The sequence below is a fragment of the Ursus americanus genome, chromosome 31 (genome assembly GCF_024610735.1).
Source record: "Ursus americanus isolate L20-20 chromosome 31, mUrsAme1.1.p, whole genome shotgun sequence".
In the NCBI taxonomy this organism is placed as follows: domain Eukaryota; kingdom Metazoa; phylum Chordata; class Mammalia; order Carnivora; family Ursidae; genus Ursus; species Ursus americanus.
Window position 1 is genome coordinate 5932353 of NC_142157.1, and position 26852 is coordinate 5959204.

At 37.9% G+C, this 26852-nt stretch overlaps 1 protein-coding gene across 15 annotated transcripts in view; it reads left to right on the top strand.

Moving 5' to 3' along the window:
• The window catches only part of PARD3 (par-3 family cell polarity regulator), a 636797-nt gene that overhangs the window by 290948 nt on the left and 318997 nt on the right, over positions 1–26852 (top strand). For 12 of the 15 annotated variants that reach the window (XM_045786399.2, XM_045786394.2, XM_045786402.2 and 9 more), the window contains exons 4-5: positions 4379–4557; positions 25974–26105. In XM_045786399.2, coding sequence (XP_045642355.2) covers positions 4379–4557; positions 25974–26105 — 311 coding nt within the window. The remainder of the gene's footprint in view (positions 1–4378; positions 4558–25973; positions 26106–26852) is intronic. The other 3 variants (XM_045786400.2, XM_045786404.2, XM_045786403.2) reach the window with 1 other exon arrangement.

The window sequence follows — 26852 nt, forward strand, 5'->3', positions numbered from 1 at the left end:
AGAATGAGAAGTTTACATTCCATATAGCAGCTAACTTTTGAGAAACTCTCCTTCTTCAAGTTTTGGTGTGGTATCAAAGGAGAGTATCTACAGTTTTGGAAAGATTATTAAAATACTATTCCAGCTAAATATTTGTGGAGTTCTTTTTTCCTTCGTACGCTTGTCATGTTGGAGTGCATTGAAATCAGAAGCAGGGATGAGAATCCAGATGTCATCTATCAAGCAAAATGTACGACAATGCTACTCTTCCACTAAATAAACTTTGTTTTATAAAATAGAATTTTCTGAATTCTGTTTATGTTAGCATGTAAATGGGTTTATTATTGTTAAGTTAAAATGAATTAAGGAAGAAATATTTAAACTGTTTTCATTTCCACTTCTAACATGGTAAGCATCCCTAGCTATAACCCACACAAACAAAAGCTCTTTGGGGTCCTCAGTAAATTTTAGAGTCAAAGAGTCCTGAAATCAAAATTTGACAAGCACTGGTCTAGGCTGGTCTCCTTTGGGGCATACTTTATTGTCTTACACATTGTACGTCTATTTAACCGGGAGGTTTTTCTTTCTTTAACATTTCTGAAGTTGGGATGACTGTTGTTTCAATCTGTCTGCATAGCTGACATAATATTTCTTTAACTCTCCAAAACCAAATGTTGCTATTCGTAAAAATCAGTATATTTCTCAGTGTATATAATTCTACTTAGAAAACAACAAACATTTTTCCTTTTACAAAATCGAGACTCACCTTTCTATCTCCAAGTAGCTAGAAATGGAATTTGTTTTCCAATGAATTGCTGATTACTAGAACTAATTTCATGATTTGGGTAGTGAGTCAGCACTGACCCAGGTGCCAGGAAGTCGTCCTGACATCTGTCATCTCGCTGAGCCTCTGCTTACTCATCTGTGAAGTGAGTCACATGTTCCTCTGTTGTGATTAATGTAGAGACTCGCTAAAAAAAAAAAAAAAAAAAAAAGACTCAGAACATTCCAAGTTAAATCAGTGGTTCTGATCCAAGGTTACCTAGGTGTGTGTATAAACTGGATAAAAATGCCTTATAGTTTTCATGCAACCGTAAAACCATGAAGAAATTATAAACCAATGCAAGTGCCAGTGTCACAGCATCAGTGTGTCTGAGTCTGAGTCACAGGCACCCTGAATGTAGGCCATTGCCGTGTGGCCCGGGGCTTTGCCTTTGGACCTAGTGATCTGCTAGTGGGCACCAGGATTCAGTTCTTTCAGCGCATTGAACTGCAAGAAAACCTTGATTTCAAGATCACTATGATATCATTTGGCATTCTTTTACGAAGAACACATTGTTTCCTTTTTAAGTTGAGTTCTGTTCTTTTCTCATTAGCCCGGGACTCAAATCACCTTCCTGAATGTGCCCGTGGACAGAAATGTCAATAGGGGGCCTTGAAATTGCGTCAGGGTACTTGATTACTAGGTAGTACAAGTGGAAGATCCAGACTATATTATTTCCTTTTATGGACGTCACTGAAATGAAAACAGAATGAAACGAAAACAAAGTGTAATGTGCGAAGCACTGACAGGAAGGGCCGGCTGATAGCACCTCTCGTGGAACATCCCTCACGGCAGGAGTCCTGCACACACTGCCCAGTGCAATGCCCCACATCTACCCAGAAGGCTCCGCCCCCGGGTCCGCGGTCCTCGCTGCACCGTATCTCCTTTCTAACCCTCCCTTCCCCTCACATCTGCAGCTTCACGAGTTGCAGATACAAGAGGTAAAAGGCTAATTATTTTTGTCTGTTTTAGACTAACAGATTAACACGGTGATCATGTCCCATCAGAAGATGCATCCTGTATGCAATTTATTCTTCTGGGAAAAATTTTCAGAAGCAAGCATACGAAGCTGTTTCTTTTGTTTAAGCAAATTCAATGAAATTATATAGTTCGTGAATTTATTTTGGGGTCGAATGTACTTTTATGTGATTGTTTTATTGTGGTCGTTACTTCTGTACCACTTCTTAAAGTCTGTCTCTTGTGAGTAGTGCTTCTTTTAGATTTACACACAGGTGCTCCCATGCATGTGCACGCACACGTGCACACATATGCACATATTCTCTCTCTCTCACACACACACACACACACACACACACACACACACACACACACACACAAATGAAGTGTGCAGAGTTCCTTAACAACTAAATAATTCATAGCCCAATAATTGGAAAGCAACAGAAGTCATATCCAAGAAGTGGTATTTATAATTGGCCAGACTATTTTTTTCTTCCCGTTCCCTTTTTGCTTTCCTGCTAACATTTTTGATTTGATGAATCTGGGAGCAGTTTTGTTATACGGGAGGGAAGTCTTTGTTATAGTAGAGCAGTGTAGTATTAACACACATAGATTCTTAGATGTATATTTTTGTGAATTTGTTGTGAGAGTGACCACATAGTTCTTGGTGTTTTATTTTTGGTTGCTATGTATAAGCAGTAAGTGCCATCACAAGTTTTTACTTACATTTGGAAATTATTCTTCTCTATAATTTTCATGTGTGTGTTTCTCCCAGCAAATTAAGATAACCACTAACAATATTAAATTAAATGTTCAGCATATTTTTTTCCTGTAATATTACTCAGGCTTTCTTATTATCAAATCCTTATGATATAGTAGCACATGTTAAAAGCAGTATTATATTCATATGCTTCTGTTTCCTTTGATCATTTCTAATTTGCTTTAACATTTTTGAGACTATTGGATCGACAGTGATTTAAATATCACCATCGTATAGCCATACCATTAATCAGTGCATCAGTGTTCCAGAAATATTTTTCATAGAGTAAATGATGAATGTATTCCACCATTAAAGCTGTTTTGTTAGAGACTATTTATTTATTTATTAGAGAGGAAGAGAGGTGGGGGAGGGGCAGAGGGAGAGGGAGAGAGACCCTTAAGCAGGCTCCACGCCCAGGATGGAGCCCCACGTGGGACTTAGTCTCATGACCCTGAGATCATGACCTGAGCCAAAATTAAGAGTTGGACGCTTAACTGACTGAGCCACCCAGGCACTCCTGTTAGAGACTTTTTATAAAAATTTACCTTGCATTCTAGTTTTTTGAAAACAGATTAGCATAATTTTTTGTCTTATATTTATTATCTTTTTGAATGATTTTCCTTAGTTGATGAGTGGAGTTTTTGTTTTGATTCCCAGTGTTATAGACTCCTGTGCTTTTGCTCTTCTCTCTGGTTTTATAGCTGTTTCTTCTCTGCTATACCAACGATTGTATCTGCTAAGATGTTCTCAGTACTATAGATACAAATATTAACCTGAGTTTGTTAATGATTGTGTTATAGCAATTGCTGTATTGTAATATTGTTAATATTACATATTAACCTGAGTTTGTTAGTGATTGCGTTCTAGCAGTTGCAGACAGAGCCCTCTTTTATGTGAGTACAGTTGCTGAAACACTGTCTTTCATGTAACTGTGTATGTGAGTATATGTCAGCCTGCATAGTAGCATATTAGCATATTACTTTCAAGATTTTCATTACCTTAAGGATAGGAAATGTGTTTGTGTTTTACATTTTCTGATAGTACTTCTTTGAACAAAATAATTATCTTATTTAACAGAATTCCTTTATCAAGGAGCCAAACAGTTTAGATTGTGTATTTTTAATCCTGATACGGTTAAAAGTTAGGTAAATTTTTTCCATGGTCACATCATTATTGATATTTTAGAATATGTATGATATATATATTTTTAAAGATTTATTTAATTTGAGAAAGAGTGCACACACCCTAGGGGCAGAGGGAGAGAGAATCTCAAGCTGACTCCCCGCTCAGTGGAGTGGGGCTTGATCTCACAACCCTGAGATCATGACCTGAGCTGAAACTGAAAGTCCGACGCTGGATCAGCTGTGCCACCCAGGCACCCCGTGTGACATTTTATTTAAAAATATTGGGATAATAGCAGCGGTAATGGTTATTATTGTTACTCCGTATTGAGTATACACTGAGTGTCAGGTACTGTTTTAAGCACTTCACCTCGTTTAGTTCTCAAGATACCCTATGGAAGAAGGACTGGTTATTGCCTTTAGTGTAGGAAGAGACTAGAAGCAGAGTCTAGTTAGGCATCTTGCCCAGAACCACACAGATAATAAGTTGGTGAAGCACGAATATGAGCCTGGGCGGTCTGACTCCGGAGCAGCTTCTCCCACACATACTACGTTTCTTTTCCCATGAAGTGTTTTAAAAGGAACTAATGGAATTTCTATTCAGAATGATGACCCACTGTCACCTTAAAAGTGTTACTCTATTCTTTAATCTTTTGGATTTCACTACCTTGTGTCCTAACATGTAGTCTTCAGACAGTAGTTACTTTTTGAAAAATGTAATTTTTTTTGTATTTGTAGATATGCCTCTTCATGTCCGACGAAGCAGTGACCCAGCTTTAATTGGCCTTTCAACTTCCATTAGTGATAATAATTTTTCTTCTGAAGAGCCTTCACGGAAAAACCCCACACGCTGGTCAACAACAGCTGGCTTCCTTAAGCAAAACACTGCTGGTAGCCCTAAAACCTGTGACAGGAAGGTAACCATTTCTATTTTGTGTCTTCTTAGTATCAGTGATGAGTGTCAGCTGCTGACTGAGTTCTTCGCCTCTGGCGCGTCTCACTGTGTGTGTGTGTGTGTGTGTGTGTGTGTGTGTGTGTGTACCAACTTCTAGGGCAAAGTTGAGACGGCTTCCTGTTTTATGTTGCCCTTGCATTTTATGATAAAATTCATGCTATTTATTTATGTCTCCATTTTTTTGAATAGATAATATATTTATGATTAAAAATGAAAACTTCTGACATGAAATATGTACATGTAAAGTCCCTTTTCTATTTTGTCTCCTAGTCACCCTGTTTCTCTTCAGGGGCGGTCCCCTTATTAGCCTTTTGCATGTCCCTGCAAAGGTATTTTACACATGTATAAGCAGATATTCATACTGGGTCATGAGGTACATTAAAGAAATTATAGCAGTATGGATTTTTAAGGAGGAAAGTAGAATCCATAGTCTAATTACTCTATTGATATTTTTCTTCCTAGAGAAAGGAAGTGTACTGCCTAGTCTTAATAACATTTTCTTCTTTGAGCTAATTTACATCAGTCCATGACCTAATTTATTTAGTCTAAAAAAATAAACTTTATTCTGTTTTTTCAGTTTGTTTCTTAATGCTCTTTGTTATATATTCCTGTAGAGGCCTTTTCATCCCATGCTGTTACACCTCTAATCTTTTATTCAATGAGCTGTAAGCCGCGTTTGTCATTTTCACTGCCGAGTCTATAGAATCTGAGTAAACGTCTACTGAATGAATTAATATTTGTTTCAATGCAGACATTAATTGAGCAGCATGTGTATGCCGAACTATGCTAATTACATATTAATATTAAAGGGAATATAGCTTGATATTTGTTTGATTTATCCTTTGCATTTATGTGAAAGTACCTGTTTTAAAATTTTTTTACTTGTATTTCTAACACTCATCTATGGTAGTTCATTTAAGGAAAAAAAAACCACACAGAGCATCTAGATACCGTAGCTGAGAAGAATCCTCCAGGAGAAAACAGTGCGCTGTAGTCTCTGATTTTTTTGGATTAGGAGTTTAACTGTTAGGCTCACTTTTCGGAACTATTTCATTATGTATTTGAGGAGGAATCAAGCTGGAGTATCTTCTCATTGAGATTAGCTTGAAATGTTAGAGTGTGTGATCTTGAAGTAAACCATCCAGAGAAGCAGAATCCAATTTATGAATAAGCCTCATGACATTTAATTTGTGTTCAGAATAGATTTGATTCACATGGATATTTAGAAGTGTATAAACAAGTCAAGTTGGCAGGTTTAAAAAAGATGCATTATTACGAAGGTTTTCACATGGTTTAAGAGTAGTGGGTCAGAGGTCATTGAGGTAATCAGGGTTTTCTTTTTAATTCCTTCAACATCCTGGGGATGTGAGTCAGCTTCAGTTGCACGGAACAGAGCCACAGTGGCTATTTTCAACATAAGAGGACTTAATACTGTGAGTTGGAGTCTCAGAAAAATCACTGGAAGAGCTTGAAGAGCAGGCTGTAGGCCGGACCTCCTCAAGGACTTTCTGGACGTGCAGTACTGCACAGTTGCCCGGGAAAGAAGTCACCTGGGACCCTTCCCCTGCATCTGCCCAGCTGTTGGTAGCTGATGGTAGCACCCTGTCTCTTGTCACCTGTGAAGCTGGGACCTGACCCCAGAAATGCCTCAGAAAACTCCATCCTCTCCATTGCCAGGCTTGCCCCTAACAACAGCCCAGGACAATTCCCTCTTCCACAACCGTCATCAAAATGTCAGGCTCTTGATCCAGATGTGCAGAATGCTGCTTGCCTCCAGATCCTGACCTGTAGGGGAGGTTTCGGAAATGGACGTAGCCTTGTAGCTGCAGCAGAGGGAGGCACACTGCCAGAGGCCCGTGATGGGCACTGCCAATTAATCACCTCATTGACTCTTTGTTCTAAATAGCATACATCTATCATTCTAAAACATTTGGGAAACTAGTACAATACAAAATTAAATTATTTATAATGCTAAAATTCAGCAACACCTGGTATTAAGACAATAAGGAATAGGCACACATACGCACATACACATACTGTCACACACACCCCCACCCACACAGAGTTGGAGTCATACCATGTCAACGTATTTGCATGCTTATTATTTCTACCTTTTTTCATATCCTAGGGATTTCCCCTGGTGTGAGTTTTATTGGACTATATATATATGTAGTCCAATAAATATATGTATATAGTCCAATACATATATATGTATGAAGAAAAGTATAAAAATATAAAAAATATATATATTTAGCACGGTGGGGGGGACAGAAGGAGAGCGAGAGGGGATCTAAAATAGGCTCTGGGCCCAGTGTGGAGCCTGACTTGGGGCTCAGTCTCACAACCCTGAGATCGTGATCTGAACCAAAATCAAGAGTCAGATGCTTAACTGACTGAGCCACCCAGCCACCCCCCTGAAAAATATTTTTAATGGATGCAGAATATCTCACTGTAGAATATACTTTATCATTCTCTTATTGTTGGACATTTATAGTATTTTCATTTTTTTCATCTTATAAATCTAAGTGTTGTGAGACAAATTTGAATGAAGTTTTGTTTTAGAAATGGTTATCCATTCAAGAAGCTTTTTCCTATGTGAACAGTATTTAATGTAGCCAAATGCCCACTTTCTCATAGGAAAGATCTTGATTTACATACGTATCGTTAGATGATATCATGTTCACATACAGTGCACATAAAGGGTAATGTGTAATGAATTTGTCCTTTGAATTATCTTCGGCTTTACTTTTCGAGTACCTATTTCCGAACCTTGCTGTCAAAATTTTAATCTGTTTGTGTTAATATCTGAGAGATTTTCTTTTTTCTATGTGTATATCCGACTAAATGCTACCTTATTTTCATTTATAAAACGACTTCCTGTATTTTCGGTATTCAGAACGGGTGCTTGGAGGAAAGTATACTTGCTGATCAGTATTGACTTGATTTCCTTCTTTTGAGGCCATGAGAGCTTGCCTATGCTGGGCAATTTCAAGATGTTCTACATTTTTATGAGTATTAGTGGTTCAGGTTTTCTGTATAATGCATGGAAATAAAGGAGTTTAGGATTCATAGTCTTGTGATGCATTGATTTCTAATAGTTAAAATTAAGTTGACATTCTTGTATCACTCATCAACATAGTTAAGCGTATAACTCATCAGCATAGTTAAGTGAACTCTGTTCTTCTAAGTTGATAAGTTAAACAGTTTTGGAATAATGTCACCAATCAGTTGAAATCTCTTATTTCTGAACGAGGCAGTTCCATTCAGGTATGTTAGAACACTACCAGGTTGAACGCGCTCCTGTGGCTCACAACCAAGATGAGAGGTAGGGTCTTCCTAGTTAATGTAGTCAGGCCACTATTAAGTTTAGAGGGCAGTAGAGACAGATTTTGGTGCAACTAAACCAGGTGAGAGCTTGGAGAGACCAAGGGGTCTGTGGGCTTCTGGATTTCGTACAGTTCTTCATTCTTTAATTTGGAAGTGAGATGTAGAATAGAAGAGAGTCGTGGCTTTTTAAAAAGTTCTTTGGAACATTGACTCACTCCCGTTGCCCAGCATTTTGTGGCTGACTGCCTTTTTCAACTCTCTTAGAGAACATTTTGCTCACACTTAGTATGGAAAGTATATTGCTAGAAAATGTATTTTCATTTGAGATTTTACACGTGCTTAATATTTCATCTTGGGAAAGAGTATTTCAATCAGTGTGAACACTTAAATCATTTTGCCACCTCTTTGGTCATCCTTATTAAGTCATTGTCCCTGCAAATAAAGTCTAACTAGTATGTGGAGAGCATTTGATTCATTCCATCAAGAACAATGTAATGAGGCACTTATCAGAATCAGCCAACCATGAAGTCTCAAGGATAAAGTCTGTGCATTATTTCATTGTGCATTGCTTGTAAGCCATTATTCCTTTCCCCCAAAGACCAGGAGCTGTTGCTTTTCTAAGCTGTCTGCCCCTTTCACTGCTGCCTTCCCCCACGCCACCAAATAAAATTTACATGGGTAGATAAGAACAAAGGTAGCTTTAAGAACATATCTTAACCCGTTATGGTAAGGGGAAGAAAGGGTTAAGAGAACATATTATATTAGCATCAGTATCTTGTAAATTCTTATTATTTTTAAAAGTTCTTAAAAAGAGACCTTAGACTATTTCTGACACTCTGGATTTATTATTTCTCTTCGATTTAGTTGTTTGACATGTTTGGTATCTTTCCAATACTCCTCATATATACAAGCTCCTGGAAGAGTTGCTGTCTTAATTATGTCTTTGTCATCTCTCTTCTGTTCATTATTAGAGTTATGAGATCTTTCTTCTAACTTCAGAAAAATATTTATATCAACATTTCTGTAGTATATTTTAAGATTCCCCAAATAGTCTTTTTCTTATAATACTATTTGCTCTTTGCATTTATAAAGTAATGAAAAGTATAAGGAAGCAAGTCAGTAATTTGGAATTGTGTAGATGAGGAATATTGACAGTTGGGTGTATTAACTTGGGACTCTGGAGCATAGCTCTGTATAGCTGGTGGCCGTCCTTATTACCAGTGGGGAATCATCCAATGAGTATAGTTTAATTTCCTGACTTTTCCCCTAATTTTGTCTTATATTGAGAGCATTTTCCCATGTCTCATAAATATAGATAGCTTGCCTAGTGTTCGTTTATGTACTGATTTTTTTTGTCGTTGGTTTATTCATTTTATTTGGTGATTTTCCTGTTGCCTGACATTTATACTTTGCCAATTGTTTTGCTCTAATAAGTAACGTTTAGAAGTACCCTTCAGAAAAGATCCTTATATATTAATTTATGTTGACATCTCTGATTATTTTCTTAGAACAGATTCCTGAAGTAGACTTATCTGACCAAGGAAATGGATATTTTTTAAAGCTACTGATAATTGTTTCTCGTGAGTTCATGACTAATAAAGTGTAAAGTACTTATGTTGTATAAAGCACTGTGAGAAGTCCCAGATGGAGTGAGCAGTGGGATGAGGGGGAGGATAAAGAAAACAAAGAAGCAAGCGGTACTGTTCCAGTGTTCTGGAACTTACTGTCTTACTGTATAGTTTAATGGCTCCCATTTGGCTCTGCATCAGAGTCACCTGTGAACTTTTAAAAGACGATATACACTTGTAACAATGGATTCATTTACCCACTTTGGGAGATTTGTGTGTTTATTTAAAGCTGCTTTACTGATTTCAGGGCACAGTCTTTTTTTTGAGAACTGAAGTCCAGCTGAAAAGGAAAAGTGTGTTTGTTTGCCTGTTAAGGGAGGGTATATAAGACTATTATGGTTATTTTGAGATGTCTTCTTTTTAGGCTAATTTTTCTATCATAGCAGAATAAAATCTGGAACGTTTACCATATTTGGTTTTGTAATGTTTCACTTCTCACACTTAAATTTCTCAAATTTATCATTTTTTAAAAAAGATTTTATTTATTTGAGAGAGAGAGAGAGGGGGAACATAAGCAGGGGGAGTGGGAGAGAGAGAGGCAGGCTTCCCGCTGAGCAAGGAGCCCAGTGCGGGACTCGCAGGATCCTGGGATCATGACCTGAGCTGAAGGCAGATGCTTAATGACTGAGCCACCCAGACGCCCCTCAAATTTATCTGTTTCAACTGAAAGTCAGTTAAAATGAGTTTTTTTGGGTTTTAAATAAGTGTAGCATAACAGCCTGCTGAGATAGTGGATCCTATCCTGTCAATGTCCAACTAGAATAGGACGTATCTTTTCTAAACAGAAGCTATGATACAAATAATGTGCCTGCATATTGTTCCTTGGCATATCGTCCTCCACCCCCAATCCTTGTTTAGAGTGCATTTGAATACATCGGGTCAAGACACCATATTCCCATTATCATGTGTGAAGTCACCAGTGCTAATTCAGACACACGAACTTCCAGAAAATGCCTACTCCTTGTTTTATTCAGTCAGAAAACTTTGGCGGTTGCTATGCTGGCAGTATATTAGCAGTTAACACTGGCTCCTACTTCATGGTACTCTAAAAGAGCCGATTTCTTGCTCATTCATTCATTCATTCATTCATTCATTTTTTATAGAGTTGCAGTCTGCGTTTATTTATTTGTTTGCTTCCTTATCCCCTACACAGGCATTTGGTTTCTGAGGCTCTGCTTCTCTTTATGCTTCCTAATGGATAAGGCCAGTATACTGGTTAATTTGAGTATGCTGTTTTATTTTTAAGCTAGTACGTTTGACCAGTTGGCTGTTGAAAAACCTTGTCTATCTTTTGTTATTTATGAGCCAATCATAGATGTTAGCTAGTTACAGTAATCGTCTAAAAACCTCAAAGGATGAGCTGAGATCATTCCCTAAATCCACATGTTTCCTCTGTGAGAGACCTATAGCTGTGTTTAATTTTCTGGGGCATTAGCTTCAAGGGAGATCCAGCTGAGACTTAGATGTTAGACTATTCTGCTGCAACATTTGTATTTCCCCTTAAAGGCCTCTGAAACTATAAATTTCACCCTTCTGTTTTGCATATTAAAAGATCTTCATTTGATTGCAGTATAGTCGTGTGCTTTTAGTAAGTGATGGTTATGATCATTTCTACAATAGGCCAGCTTCAACTGCCAGGCTCACCTAGTCGGAGTTGTTAATAACCTAGTCTCATCTATTTCTGTGCCACATGTAGGGAGATAATCTGTCTTCACTTGCTTTGAATATTATAATTTGTGTTCAAAGTTATAAAATCCTAAGGTGCTATTGAGAAAATTTTTGAGCCTGGATGTGGTATTTTTAGCATTCACAAACCATTCCAGAAATACAAACCAGAGTAATGTCAAAATCTTTATTGGGCACCCTCAAAGTTCCATAGAGTAGAGAGGGAAATGGGTATGCTACACCTGTTTTTCTTGACTTGGGGGGAGAGCCCCGGGAAAGGACAGTGATTAAATTATATTGAACAAACATTTGCATGGTTTTTATACACTTAAAAATATTTTGGCCCAGGGGGCGCCTGAGTGGCTCAGTCATTAAGCACCTGCCTTCGGCTCAGGGTGATCCTGGCGTTCTGGGATCGAGCCCCGCATCGGGCTCCTCCGCTGGGAGCCTGCTTCTTCTTCTCCCACTCTCCCTGCTTGTGTTCCCTCTCTCACTGGCTGTCTCTCTCTGTCAAATAAATAAAATCTTTAAAAAAATTTTTTTTGGCTTCATTTTATTTTTTTAACTTGGTTTTTGTTCTTAATTTTTGATACTTTAGCTTATTATAAACCTACTTCCTTCAAGTCACAAAGTCAGATGTAGTCAACTTATGTCCTGTTGTTAGCAAGAAAAGTTGAAGATGGCACTGCTCAGGACCAGAGCCACCTGCTGCTTGCATTCTCGCTGCTCTGGCAGCCTGGGTTTTAATTTGCAGGGATTCCAGGTGCCCTTGTGTTCCTGTCTGCCTTTGGAGAAGTGCATTTCAGTTAAGGTTTTTTACAGTCTGGGGGTAGAAGTGGTTTCCATCTATCTCATCTCTAAACTATCTGTTTTTGAGGTTTTTGGTATTTTCACGTAATCGTAGCCAAGTTGTTTTGAGGACTCCTTGCCATATGCTGTGCTTGGTGTGTTACATGTTCTCTCTCATTTCATCCCCCTCTACTGTTTAAGTATGGTTGGTGTTCCCATTTTATTGATGAAGAGGTAAAACTTCAGGAGTAGATAGATCACCTCACAGTTAAACCAGCTGTTAAGGAGTAAAGTCGTGATGTGAGTCTACATTTTGCAGTTTCAAATTCTGTGCTTTTGACAAGTATCCTACCCACATCCCAAAATGCTTACAGACTTTATAAATTGCCCAATTGTTTAAAAAATTTTTATTTTTTAAAGATTTTGTTTATTTATTTACAGAAAGAGCATATGTGCCTTCATGCCTGTGTGAGCAGGGGGAGGGGCAGAGAGAGAGGGGAGGAGAGAATCCCAAGCAGACTCTGTGTTGAGCACAGAGCTGACGCATGGCTGATCCACGACCCTGACATCATGACCTGAGCCAAAATCAAGAGTCGGACACAACTGACTGAGCCACCCAGGGCCCCCTGCCTAGTGTTCATTTAGTTGAATGATTTAAACTGTAAAATATTTCACAATAACCTTTTCATTTTTATCTCCTCTTAATCTTTCTATTATGCAATTAAGACATGAATATAAGAATAATGAGCATGTGTTTATTATTAGAACTGGCATATTTTTTAAAAACCTCACCAAGTTCTTAACATCTTAGTCTTAAGTAAACATGTGCTGGCGTCATGAATATCTGTACTAATAATCTGATTTGTTAACTGATCTCCATTTCTGTCCCTTTTTTGAAGAATTTTTTGTGTTCGTCTATTTTCTCTAATCCTTGTGATTGATATTATTTTTGTTGAGAACTTGTATATTTGGCCCTCTTCTTGATATTTTGTGTGCATTAATGACAGCAAAATAAGTAATGATACAGTTGGATTATAATCCAAAGACCAAAATAAATACCCATAAGACTATAGTGATGCTAATAAATGATTAAATAAAAAGTAAATGGGAGAAAAGGGACACATTTTCTTACAGAAGAATTCTGCATAGTATAAGTAATAAGTCCCCCTCTTCAGAAGGTGGGGAGCTTAACTCCCCTCCTCTTGAGAATTGGCTGTATTTAATATTTGTTTCCAAAGAAGAGAGGAGGGAATGTGAAAAATACTAACTTTACGGTGGAGAAGCGACAGACTCCCCTTAACCGAGTGATGGAGATGCATATCACTGATGATAAGTCATGGCGACGGCGAATCCTTGAGATGGCGCGATGGGATGGGTATTTCACCTCAGCAGAGTTTTCCCCGAAACTCATAACTTTAGTTTAATCGTGAGGAATCTCAAGACAAACGAAAACTGAGGGACATTCTATGAGGTACCTCACCAGTATGCTTCAAGAATATCGTGATCATAAAAAACTAGGAAAGACTGAAAAACTGTCCCAGGTCAAAGGTGATTAAGGGCATGTGAGGATTTAATACAATTTGGGATCCTGGCATGAAACAAGGACATTAGTGGGGGGTGGGGGGAACGGATGGATTGCAAATACATCTGTTAGTGTGGTTAATAGTGTTGTGTCTGTGTTGATTTCTTAGTTTGGACAACTATACCAAGGTTACGTAAGATGTTAACATTGAAGGAAGCTGAGTGAAGAGTGGGTAGGAGCTCTGTGTATTATCTTTGCAACTTTTCAGTTAATCTAAATTTTTTCCATCACAAGAAGTTTTTTAAAACCCAGCTTTACAAGCCACATTGTGTCACCCACATTTTGTGCTGAGAATCAGAGATAGCAGTTCGTGCACACGTGCCTGGAGTGTGTGGAACCAGGACTCAGCCGCAGGTGTCTGTGAGCCCTCGGGCATACCTGGTCATTCCCTGAGATGTATTTTTCTCTTTGGAAATGAGTTATAAGGAAAGCTTTTCAACTGATTTTATTAAAAACTGATTGATGGTTGGTGCCCTTCCCTATGACAAGACTGAATTTGAGAAGTGCTTACCAGTTTTAAACCTGCTGCATTCTCATGGCTGGGTACTCCCACTTGTGTCTTTAAATTTCATTGAGACATCATGGTGCAACAGCTGTTTTGTTGTCACTTTATTCAGATTGTTAAGGTTTTTTGGGGGGGACAGAGGAGGGGGCTTTCAACAGGAATTACTCCAAAGTTTCTGGAATGATGTTTTCTAAAGTTAACGATTTTCAGTTATAATTTGGGGACAAAAATAGAAAAATTATTATTAAAAAATAGATTCCTTGGAAATCTTAGAGGACATGCTTTTTCTGCTGATGGGGTTGGAGAGAAGGACTTAATTCTTTAGAAGTTTGAGCTATCAATTTCTTTATGGTAAATGCTTTTCGTGTGGAGATGGAATTCTCCAGAAAAGTCATTATGATTGTATGAGAAGCATAACTAGGATGGGATTATGATAAGTGAAAATAATTTTTCTACATTTTCAAAAATCTGTGGAGATGATTTACCTGGGGAGGCAATTTCACAATTAAGGGGAAAACTTTAAGAAAAGTCAAATTGTCTGCTGTGCCTAGGGACTTGTGCAGAAATTACTCAGTTGTTTTGCCGATCTACCCAGTTCATTGAAGGTATGATTGTGGACTGAAAAATAGAAGAAGGAAGTGCTAATATTTACATTGGCAGGCTAGTTATATATGGTGCAAGTATCTTGATTTTCAAATTTTAGTGATTTCTTTGAATATATATATATATATTGCTTTTAAATTAAGGTGAAAAACATTTAGGCAAATATAAAAGATTTATGTTGCACATTTAGATAATGTGTAAGACTGTAGGTATTTTGGATTCAGGCAACTAATGTAAGTATTTTACTTTTTCTCTTTCATTCCCTGGCATCCGTTTCCTTCTTCTCTTGGTGTTGTACGAATTGCTCCTGATGCAAAATGCTATTGTTATTTATAATTTTAGTTTGGAGATACAAGCGTTTAGAGTTACATGTTTTTTGAAAGAAAATGAAATGTGGATAGGTATTTCTTTCTGTCAAAATAAGAAATATGTAGCACTTTCTAAAATGTTTTAAAATTGTTTCAGATTTAAATTTGTTTTTCAGAGTCAAGCAGCATTAGACAAATGTCGCTCTTCATTTTTATTGTAGTTTTGGAAAACGAGCCACGCTCTTCAAAATGTAACCTGATCTGAAATATTTATATTTTATTTTTTTCTCATACACTTGCCTTTGTTGAAAGAGCAGGGTAAAAAATGGTGGTCCCTTTTCTCTACTCCTTATACTTGCTGATTGTGGAATGCTTATGGCCATGTGGCAATTGGGTGGCCTTTTTCTTTTTTTTTTTTTTAAAAGAGAGAGAGAGAGAATGTGAATCCTAAGCAGGCTTCATGCCCAGTGTAGAGCTGGGTGGGGGCTCGATCCCACAACCCTGAGGTCATGAGTCGAAGTCTAGTCTGACACTTAACTGACTGAGCCACCCAGGTGCCCCGGTCATGTTGGTTTTTATAAAGTACTGTCCAAGAAATAAAATGGGAGCTCCTGTTATTACTGCTTCCCTTTTAGTTCTTTTCTTTAGTTCCTCAGAATCCAGATGGAGATAATGTTTTTGTAATTTGGAAAATATTAAACTATCCTCCCAGGCTACCTTCTCCCTGTGCTCTTACGGATGTTTTCATAGGATAAAGGAGATAATCCCAGTTATACCTGGAAAGAGACTGTTTTAATTTAAAACCATTTAAAAAGTGTTTTTTAAAAGATTTATGTATTTATGTATTTATGTATTTATGTATTTATTTATGTATTTATGTATGTATGTATGTATGTATGTATGTATTTATTTATTTATTTTTTTTGAGAGAGGGAGTGTGCACACCTGAGCATGCAGGGGCAGGGGCGCAGAGGGAGAGAAGCCTTAGCAGACTCCCTGCTGAGCATGGAGCCTGGCATGCGCTCTATTTTAAGACCTATGAGATCGCAACCTGAGCTGAAACCAATAGTCAGTCGCTTAAGGGACTGAGCCACCCAGGCGCCCCCATTTAAAACCATTTTAAAGCAAACATTTTACTCCTTTTTTTTTTTTAAGATTTTATTTATTTATTTGACAGAGAGAGAGAGACAGCCAACGAGAGAGGGAACACAAGCAGGGGGAGTGGGAGAGGAAGAAGCAGGCCCCTAGCAGAGGAGCCTGATGTGGGGCTTGATCCCAGGGATCCAGGATCATGCCCTGAGCCGAAGGCAGACGCTTAACGACTGAGCCACCCAGGCGCCCCAAACATTTTACTCCTAATTATTCATGAGACTATGCACTGCTTATCAATGAGCCAACCATCTCTCATGTAAATATAATTTGTGATTCAAGATTATATAATGGCTTCACCCTAATTTATATACAAGAACTCAGGAGATACTTTTCTGTTGGGAGGGGGTCATTGTGTAGGACTGGCTGGCTATCAGAATTTATCATCATGACCAGGTAAACCACGGTTCCTGGTTAGACCAAGACTGAGGGTTAGAATTCTCAAGATTCAGACACTGGGCATTGAAATGGGTGGATATGACCATGGGAACTGGTTAGTTGTCCTCATCTCCACAGAGCGTTTGTTCTAACTTCTCTCAACCTCTGTTTCTTTTTTTTTTAAGTAGTAAGAGGTTAAGCTGGATGTTCTCTCACTTTCTCCTTCCAGATTTAAAAAATTCTGTATCTAACGTTTTTCATGGCATTCTGAAATGTTGAGATGGATTAAAAAAAAAAAACAGAAGAAGTTGGCTCAAAGAAATAACCTGAATGAGGCTGAGTTTTGCTGATCTTTTTCCTCTTAGGTTCCCTTGTGTGCTCCATGACCAGATCTGGTGGCTTCAGAGAAATCTGTGCTGTCATGGTCACCTCTGGAAATGTCACAGCCTTTATAAGTTGACCTGCATCTCTGTGAGATATTTGGCCCCCCCATTTTTTTTTTTTTAAGATTTTATTTATTTATTTATTTGACAGAGATAGAGACAGCCAGTGAGAGAGGGAACACAGGCAGGGGGAGTGGGAGAGGAAGAAGCAGGCTCATAGCAGAGGAGCCTGATGTGGGGCTCGATCCCAGAACGCTGGGATCATACCCTGAGCTGAAGGCAGACGCTTAACCGCTATGCCATCCAGGCGCCCCTGTGCCACCCAGGCGCCCCTGGCCAGCCTGTTTTTTTATATCAGATCCCTTTAAGTTCAAGCTGGTGCAGATCCATGCCCTGGGGGTTATTTTTCTTATCTGATATTACAACAGTTACTGAGGTATTGGCCAGTTGCAGGTTATGGGGTAAAACTAAAATATTGTACTTCTGGTTTTGTCAGCATATCAACCGGAAGGATTTGCTATGTGACAAGAAACTCATTTGCAAATTAATCATAATTTTCAAATTTGTACTTTCTGTAGAGAGTTCCAAACAATTTTTTCCCCTGGCATATTCAGCATTCTTGAGTGTCCCACTGATCTAAATGTAATTCTGTGATCTAGAAGTTACTGAATACATGTTGTAAAGACTGGAGAAGACATGAGTTATTGTTCAGATTTTTCAGGTCAGCATGAGTTTTAAGAACTATGTACCTTTAATGTTTCGAAGTAAAAAACTAATAAAATTTGAGGGACATTATAGGAGATTGGCTTTTGTACATTAGTAAAAATAAAATCTGCTTGGATAAATTATTTTCAGTTTTTGCTACTAATTCCTGTTCAAAATTTAAACTCAGTTTAGGATGAAAATTAAAATAGAGATTTAAAAATAAAATATGTATTAATGAAATTTGAGCTACAGAGATGCGCTAATAACTGGCATTCAGAATCTCTGCATTTTGATTTTTTATTTTTAAATTTTTAAAAAGTTACAATGTCCGTATAATTGCTGTCTCATCACAAATTGTACCACACTTCAGTAGACCATCACTAATATGCAGTCTACTAGGAGAATTTTGACAGAAATGTATGGCTGTTAGAATTTCCTCTTTGTCTTGTCATAGTTCTGTTCAGAAGTAAGAACAAATTTGGGGCGCCTGGGTGGCGCAGTCGTTAAGCGTCTGCCTTCGGCTCAGGGCGTGATCCCGGCGTTATGGGATCGAGCCCCACATCAGGCTCCTCTGCTATGAGCCTGCTTCTTCCTCTCCCACTCCCCCTGCTTGTGTTCCCTCTCTCACTGGCTGTCTCTATCTCTGTCAAATAAATAAATAAAATCTTTAAAAAAAATAAGTAAGAACAAATTTATAAATACAAGCTCTTTTATCTCTTTTAGCCCTCTCATTAATAATTAAGAATGTGGAAGAAAGCAATTACCCGAAAGGAAAGTAGGGGAGATACATATTTATACATATATATATATATATATATATATATATATATATATATATATAATGGTATTTAAATAGGCAGGAATTATAGATAATATGGGCTTAGCTAATGGGATGAATTTGCTTGACCTCAGATCAGCAACATTGGGGCATTCCATGTAGGATATTGATCACCATGGATGTCAAATAAAGCCTTTTCAGTTCATTACACTTCAAAATAGCCGTGTGTCTGGGGTAAGTGACGATAATACTGTGTTTGGAATAAAATCCTGTTTCTTTATTTAAAAACATGCATTAATAGGCATGCAGTTGGTCTCAATGCACAGGGACTGCCAAACCTGCTGCCTGCATCTGTAGGTTGGTTATTGAATCTGTGATTTTTTGTGTGAGTCAGTTTATTCCCAATCCCACATCTCTCTCTCTTTTCTCTTTCTCATTTATTAACTAGAGGACGATTTAAAGGTCAGAAAAGTGCCATCGACAAAAATCCTATTTGCAGGCCATGTATGGTTGTTATCTTCTGCGACGCTTTAGCCTTGGCGTTGCTTCCAAGGTCATGCTGTGGGGTAGCCATCAGGAGGCACACAAGGTGAACTCTCTCCACAGAGCCCGGAGTGTGTCTGTTACATCGAATCAACAATATGATTACTGATGATTTTAGCAAGCTTGTAATTAAAAAAAATTCTAAGCCATAATTACTAATTTCACTTCAGTCTTATAATTTCAGGTTAGACATCCTGAAAATAGTTTCTTTTGTGTCTGCTTTATCATTTCTTGGGGAAATGATAAAGCAGACAATTGAGTTCTCTTTGACTAGAATTGCAGAGTTGAAAAACAATTGTAAACTTAAAATCTGAAAACTGCATGGGAATATTTGAAACCATAGGATGCATAGAGGGTGCAAAAGTTAAATTTATATGCTTTGAACATTCAGGATGTCAAAATACGACACAATTCCTAGTGGTTTTTAAAAAGGTGTTTGGAATTTTTGCGTTGAAAAAGAGTAGAACTATAGTTGGGTTTCTTATGCTAACAGAAATATCTGGTACTTCTGTTATGTTCATGAACTATTCCTATATTTCTGCAATGTAGGGATGTAGGCTTGCCAAGGAATCTGACCATCAGCTAAGTAGCTGTTTCTGAGAGATAAAGCCTTGGAGTTGCAGCTGAGTATGCCAGGAATAAGCTTCTATCCCAAGGCATTGGGTGGGTTCTGTGTGGTTTCCTTTTATTGAATTGTAATTGGCTTGGGGAGGGGCGATGGGGGAGAGAGGACAGTTACTTTCCCTATCCTGGAAGAGATTTACTGCATAACCAGGGTACTGCTACCAGGGAGCAGCAAATTAATATGCATTTCTCAGCCTGGGTGGCTTTTTGACACCTGATGATATGGCAGTACATTTAGATGATAAGGAAAATCCCTGATCACAGCAGGAACATCTGTTTTTTTCTGGCAAGAGGGAAAGCAAAGCTGAATGGCTGTTTGGGACAGCCTCATGAGTGAAGGATTAAAATTGTAATTAAAAAAAAAAAAGGAGAGCAATTCCTTATGGTATTTTTCTTATAAAAATTGTTAGATAAAGTAGTAGTGGCTTTACTATAATGGATTATTTCTTGTCATTAGCAAATTTAGTAATCATTAGGATTTTGCATATGGTACTACTGACAGATTTTTCTAAGTCTAAAGGAAAAGATTTCTGGTTTTACTTTGAAGTTTACCAGTATACAGAATGGAGGCATTAATTTGATCATAGAATGAAATAGATTTAAAGTCATATTCTCCAATTCTTTTAAAACAAATACAGCTCTAACTTGTTACAGAAATACTAATGGCAAAGATTTTTGTTGGCTTGGTTTTTTCTTTAGGTTAGAAAATACAGGTTTTGCAAATACATTTAACGTAAAAATTGACTTTTTTTTTTTTTTTAAGATTTTTATTTATTTATTCGACAGAGATAGAGACAGCCAGCGAGAGAGGGAACACAAGCAGGGGGAGTGGGAGAGGAAGAAGCAGGCTCATGGCGGAAGAGCCTGATGTGGGGCTCGATCCCACAACGCCGGGATCACGCCCTGAGCCGGAGGCAGACGCTTAACCGCTGTGCCACCCAGGCGCCCCAAAATTGACTTTTTTTTTTTTTGTAGCTGACAATAGTCTGATGCATTAAAAATGTAAATAATCTTGCGTAGGCGTAGTAAGACCACCATGTGTATTTTGTTGTTGTTCTTGTTGCTGTTAATTCATCTAAGGACTTTATTAGTTACAAACACTTCTTTCCTTCAGAAACAAATGACAGCATTATGCATAACATTCCATGCCTTTATACCTTGTTTTTAAAATTTTTTTAAGTTTTATTTTCTATTTAAAAAATGGGAACATAAGAATGCAAACTCACAAATGAGCTAAGAGAAAGTTCTTTTCAAAAATCAATTACTTTAACATATATAATTTGGAAGAAAAAAAGCAATATGTTTATCAATATGCACTGTCAAGCCTCCCACTCAAAGTTCATGTAGGTAATAAGTTTAGATTCATTGCTAATCAGATCGGTGAATTTGGGAATGTTTTGAGAAATGCTCATCAGATTTTTTTGGACATTGAGATATTTCAGTGTCAATGCAGTGTTAATGAGAACTTTTTTTTTGAAGGATTCTTTTTTTGTGTTTATGGTCTCTCATTAGCTTCTCATTCATCTATTAAGTACGTTAAATATTTGCTGGACACCTACTTCGTGAAAGGCTCTGTGCTGGGCATCATAGGGATAGGAAAATGGTCCTTTCTCCAAAGCTTACAATGTAGTGGGGTTTGCTAGAGGATATGGCATTTATTATTTTTTTTAAGATTTTTTCATTTAAATTCAATTAATTAACATATGATGTATTATTGGTTTCAGAGGTAGAAGTCGGTGAGTATCAGTCTTATATAATACCCAGTGCTCATCACATCACATGCCCTCCTTAATGTCTGTCACCCAGTTACCCCATACCCTCCCTCCCTCACCTCCAGCAGCCCTCAGTTTGTTTCCTATGATTAAGAGTCTCTTATGGTTTGTGTCCCTCTCTGATTTCATCTTGTTGTATTTTTTCCTCTCTTCCCCGATGATCCTCTGTTTTGTTTCTTGAATTCCATGTATGAGTGAGAGCATATGATAATTGTCTTTCTCTGATTGACTTATTTCTCTTGGCATAATACCCTCCAGTTCCATCCACATCATTGCAAATGGCAAGATTTCATTTTTTGATGACTTAGTAGTATCCCATCATACACACACACACACACACACCACATTCTTTATCCATTCATCTGTTGATGGACATCTGGGCTCTTTTCCATAGTTTGGCTATTGTGGACACTGCTGCTGTAAACACTGGGGTGCAGATGTCCTTTCGGATCACTACATTTAAGATATGTTTTTAAAATCATTTACACTGAAATAAATATTTTTAAGCTGAAAATATTATGTTACTATATACATTTCAATTGGAAATCATGAATATCCAAGCATATATTGTGAAGGAGAAATTATATTGAGTGTTATGGTGTTTGTTGATATACTCACATTATAAATACAGAATCACAACTTTATAGGACTACAGTCTTTGTATGAACTTTGGATCAAGCCAGCATTGAGGAAGAACATGAGTGAAATGCTAGTAGGACCTGCATGGTGCTATCAACAAAGTAAAGTATATACTGCAGAGTGATTAATAATATATTTTAGAAATTAATTTTCTTGATAATGACTAAGGTTACTTCAACTGGGCTTCTCATACATTATAAATTATGTATGAATTCATTATTGACATTACCATAACAATATTGAATTAGCAAAACTTTTTTGTTATGAGGGGTTCATATCAATTTTATTTTTCTTATCTATTAACTACTCAAAGTTGATTCTACAAATATAAAATTGAATTTTTCGGGTGGAGTTCAGAAGGACAGATTTTTTTCTTTTATCTTGAGCCCTTATCTCCTTTAATATGATTACTTTGTGATGGCCTGCAACGTGAATTACATGTCATAATTGATGTAAATGGAGAAATGTCGCACTGCTTTTTAGATGCAATTGGAAGTAATCACATTATCCACAGACACTGTATATTGTAGGTGTGACATTAAATTGAAATAGGCATGTAACAGAGTTATGCATCTTGGAGTATAAATCTAAACGTGCAATCATTATATTTCAGTGAAAATGCATTTCACTGATGTTTTTCGTGATGCCTTTTGAACGCATTCCCTTATTAATTTTTAAAACAACTTGTAGAAGTGTTCTTTGAAAATTCTGGGATTCTGAACCATGTGAAAATAGGAGATACAACACATATTGAAGAAAAAGCCCTCCATGTTGGTATAGGCCACTAAGCTGAGTGCTTGAGTACAAGGTGAGTGGTGATCTTCTGCCTCGGTTTCACTGTAATAGTGGAAATAGCAATTGTAAAAATTAACTAAATTATAAGTTAGAACTATAATTAGAAGTAAAATTAGAATATAGTGGTAACAAAAAGCATGACATTCTGATGTCTATTTAAAGTCCGGGAATCCTTCTCGGAGAAAGTAGCAATTGCTTTGGGTGTTGAAACATGGTAAGCTTCTTCTTACAGAAGACGTGTTCTTGGAGTCTAGGCTCCGAAAGAGCATAAGCGAAAGTGAAGAGGCACGTAGCACAGCAAGGGTGGTCGTGCGTGGGCTCCTTGCAGTGTCTGTCCCAGGGGTCGTGTGCTCCAACGCACATGGTAGAGCAGTCCTCTGTGGGAAGTGGTGGCGAACATCGTTGGAGAGGTTAAGGCTGGAGCCAACCTCCAGTTCGAAGGCTGCTGTACTGGTTTCGGCTGAGAGATGTGTTGAAAGAGGGGAGAGCATCATGAATATTTTTCAGAAGGGTGCCAGAATTGGTAGAGAAAGTGCGTTTCATTTTGGATCTGTTGATTTGGAGGTACCTTTGGCTTGGCTGATTGGAAATTTAGGAAAAGTTTAGTGTCGGTGACTCATGCCTAGAAGTTGTCGGGAGGGAGGCTTTGAAATGATAACACTTTTTGAGGTTGGCTAAGGAGACAGGAGTGAGCAGGCCATAGATAAAGCTAATAAGGGCCATTTCAAGAAAGAAGAATAATGGTGGAGATTCAGAAGGAATCAAAAGAAAGTACCAGTCGCATCCTGGATTCCAGATACCAAGGAAAGTGAGCATTTCGTGTCATCTGGTCCCTTCATTGTAAAGATCTGTTTTTCCCTTTGCAAGTGGTATTTTGTCACTGCAAACATCCAGCTCACTGTCAACTCTTCAGCTAGCAATGATAGTGTCCATTGATTATCTTTGCCTGAATGAGTTATTTCATTAGGAGCTGAATGTGGTGATTTTTCTAAATCTATTCATTATTCTGTTTGCGTTACTTGGCATTCTTCTGAAAAGACCAGCTTCCCCTCATCGACTGGCACTGTTGGTTTCCCTGAAATACAGTTCCTACTGAAAAGGCAAAATAGATTTTTAGTACTTTGTGTTTAATTATTCATGTTCAAAGTAAAGAGTTGGTGTAGTCCTCACCTCTAATGGTGGAAGATGAATCGAGAAGCTAGGTCTTTAGCCAATGGTAGCAGCTCCAAGATCCTTGATAGAAAAATTGTGCTTGTGTTTCTCCACACTCCCAATCCTTCCTCCCTTCGTGGACATATAAGATTCTGTCATTAATACATTTGTCTGCCCTTTATGACTTATTTGAATTTCTTGGCTGTAAGTCAGCTAATTTTGCTTTGTTCTCAAATTACCATGTACAAGTTTTAAGGCAGAGCTCCTAGTATTTTGAGCTACAGTGAGCTTTGGTTTCTTCAGTTGCTTTATTCTTTTCCTTGGACTCTGTCAGTGTCCTTTGCTTACTTGAGCATTTCCGTATTCCTGCAAGCAGGGTCAGTCCCTAGTTCCTGGGTGTGGACTCGCCATCTTCAGGGTTTTCCTCGTGCTTGCAGTTACGTGCTCTGTGACAGCTTTCTTGAGCCGCAGGAACCGGACAGGTGCAGAGGCTTCTAGTAAGAACTACTTGCTGCTAGTGTTTAATTCTGTCGAGGTTTTAGTTTGTTCTCTGTAGGTATATTAAAAAGAACATGAATAAAGTTTCATACTGAAGTTCATACTGGTAAATATTTATAGATTTAAAAAGATTTTTCATACCACAATATTGGCATAAGTTCAGGACCATCAATTCATTGTGAAGCTTTTCTCTCTGATGGAATTCATGACGGGGCAGAAAACAGTATCTTGGTCTATTGCTAAGGTCTATACAGTGCAAACCTATTACATTACACTTTTTTGTTTCTATGTATTTGCTGCTCATATGGCTTAAGTAACGAAGAATAAGAAGCAGTGATGTCTATAATGTGTACAGCCAGGTTGTCCTTAACACAGTTAGTAAGGAGAATATTTTGGTACTTTACTTAAAGTGGGGCACTGATGTAAGTGGGTCGGAGTGAGGTTAACATTTTAAATTTGTTCTTGTAGGAGATATTTAGATTTACATGTTGAACTAAAATCTTTGACTTCTCTGCCTTATCCTAGCTTTCTCATTTCTTTTAGGACATTGAAATTAGGTTTTGCCACCCAAAAGCCAAAGCAGATTGTTATAAGTTAATATTTCAAAGAAATATCCAGTAGCATGTGGTTGCTTTGGGACTTATTTTATTTAAAGATTTTATTTATTTAAAAGAGAGAGAGAGTGAGAGAGAGAGAGATTGAGAGAATAAGTGGGTGGAGGACCAGAGGGAGAAGCAGGCTCCCCCCTGAGCAGGGAGCCCGATGCGGGACTAGATCCCAAGACCCCAGGATCATGACCTGAGCCGAAGGCAGACACTTAATAAGTGTCACCAAGCCACCCAGGCATGTGCTTTGGGATATGTTAAATAAATATTTATCAACTAACTAGGTTTTTGTGTAAAGACTTCACTTGCCATAAGCATGTTGGGATGAGCAGTTATGTATCTGTTATGTACCATGTATTGGGATAAATTAATTTTTTCCTTTATTTAATATTTGAATTAATACTTACAGCTAGCTCATGAAGCAGCTAACGGAACAGTCCAGAGACTCTTAAGTCTCCTGCCCAAAGTCACACAACTACAAAGATCTGAATAAAGAGCAAATTCATTCATCTGTCTTACTTTAAACATTTTTGGTGAATTAGAGAAAGTATCTCACAGTATTATTTTAAGACCAGAAAGATGAAAAGAGGAAATTCCACGCTTGAGCGATACCAACAGTCTTGCAGAGAAATACTTTTCATTTTCTGGTGCATGTAATTGGCCTGGGGAGATTGATTTGGGAGGGAGTGCAGGGAAAATGGTTTCATCTCCTGTATGTGTGTGGCTCCCTTCTCTGCTCTAGTCGTTACACTCTCTTACCCTAGTTGGATGACTGCATTCATGAGGTCTAATCTGGGTGAAGTATCCTCAATTAGCTATTTTGTATAGGTTTGGGAAAAATATTTTAAGTATGCAGAATCATTTTTCTGCTACTTTTGAAAGACCAAGTGCATCATTAATTTGCAAGGTCTGTTTTTTTACAAGACACCTTTTTGTTTCTTTTTGAATAGAAAGATGAAAACTATAGAAGCCTTCCACGGGATGCTAGTAACTGGTCTCACCAGTTTCAGAGAGACAATGCTCGCTCATCTCTGAGTGCCAGTCACCCAATGGTGGACAGGTGGCTGGAGAAGCAAGAACAGGTAACATAAATTAATCCTTCTACACGTGTCATTGGTGTAACTTCTTAGCCCGTGCCCTGAAAGATGTTTCCCTCAATCACAGTGATGGTTAAAGGTAAATTACTCTAACAAACTTCAGGTAAGTACCAGGCTCTCTGTCAGAGTTTGTCTAATAGAATTATGGACCATTTCTGTGGCGGTCCCGGATCACAGATTTCTCATAAGCAGTTAGGAATATTTGCTCTGGATTCTGGAGTATCATGACTTCAGAGCTTGCTATGTCGCTGAGGCACAGACATCTGGCAGTGAACAGTGCAGTTTATGAGTAGACTTTCAAGACCCCTTACAGGTTCTTCTCTTTATTGATAGGCAATAAGTCAAAGCACCCGAAGACTCAAATGAAAATGTTCTGTCTTACCTGACTTCACTCTATAGGAGAAATACACGCTGTAGTGTTATTTCCGAATTTAGATGATTTTGTCGGGTTTGGGGCCTTTCCCTTTCATAAATGTCAAGGAACTGTTTGAGGTTTGTACGTTTTGAGAGGTGCTCAGTTTACTCTGCAGGGTTGGCCACCTACCATTCATGAAATCAGAATTGTTTACCACTCAATGTAAGTAACTGGTTCGTGTCCTGGGAAAAACAACCGTTTGCAAACTTGTGATGTTACTGGTAGAGAAACCTTCACTGCATGAAGACTAAGAATTTATCCGGTAAGTTTTGATATGTAAAAAACAGGTTCTTCCAGTGTTGTCGTTTAAAGTCTGA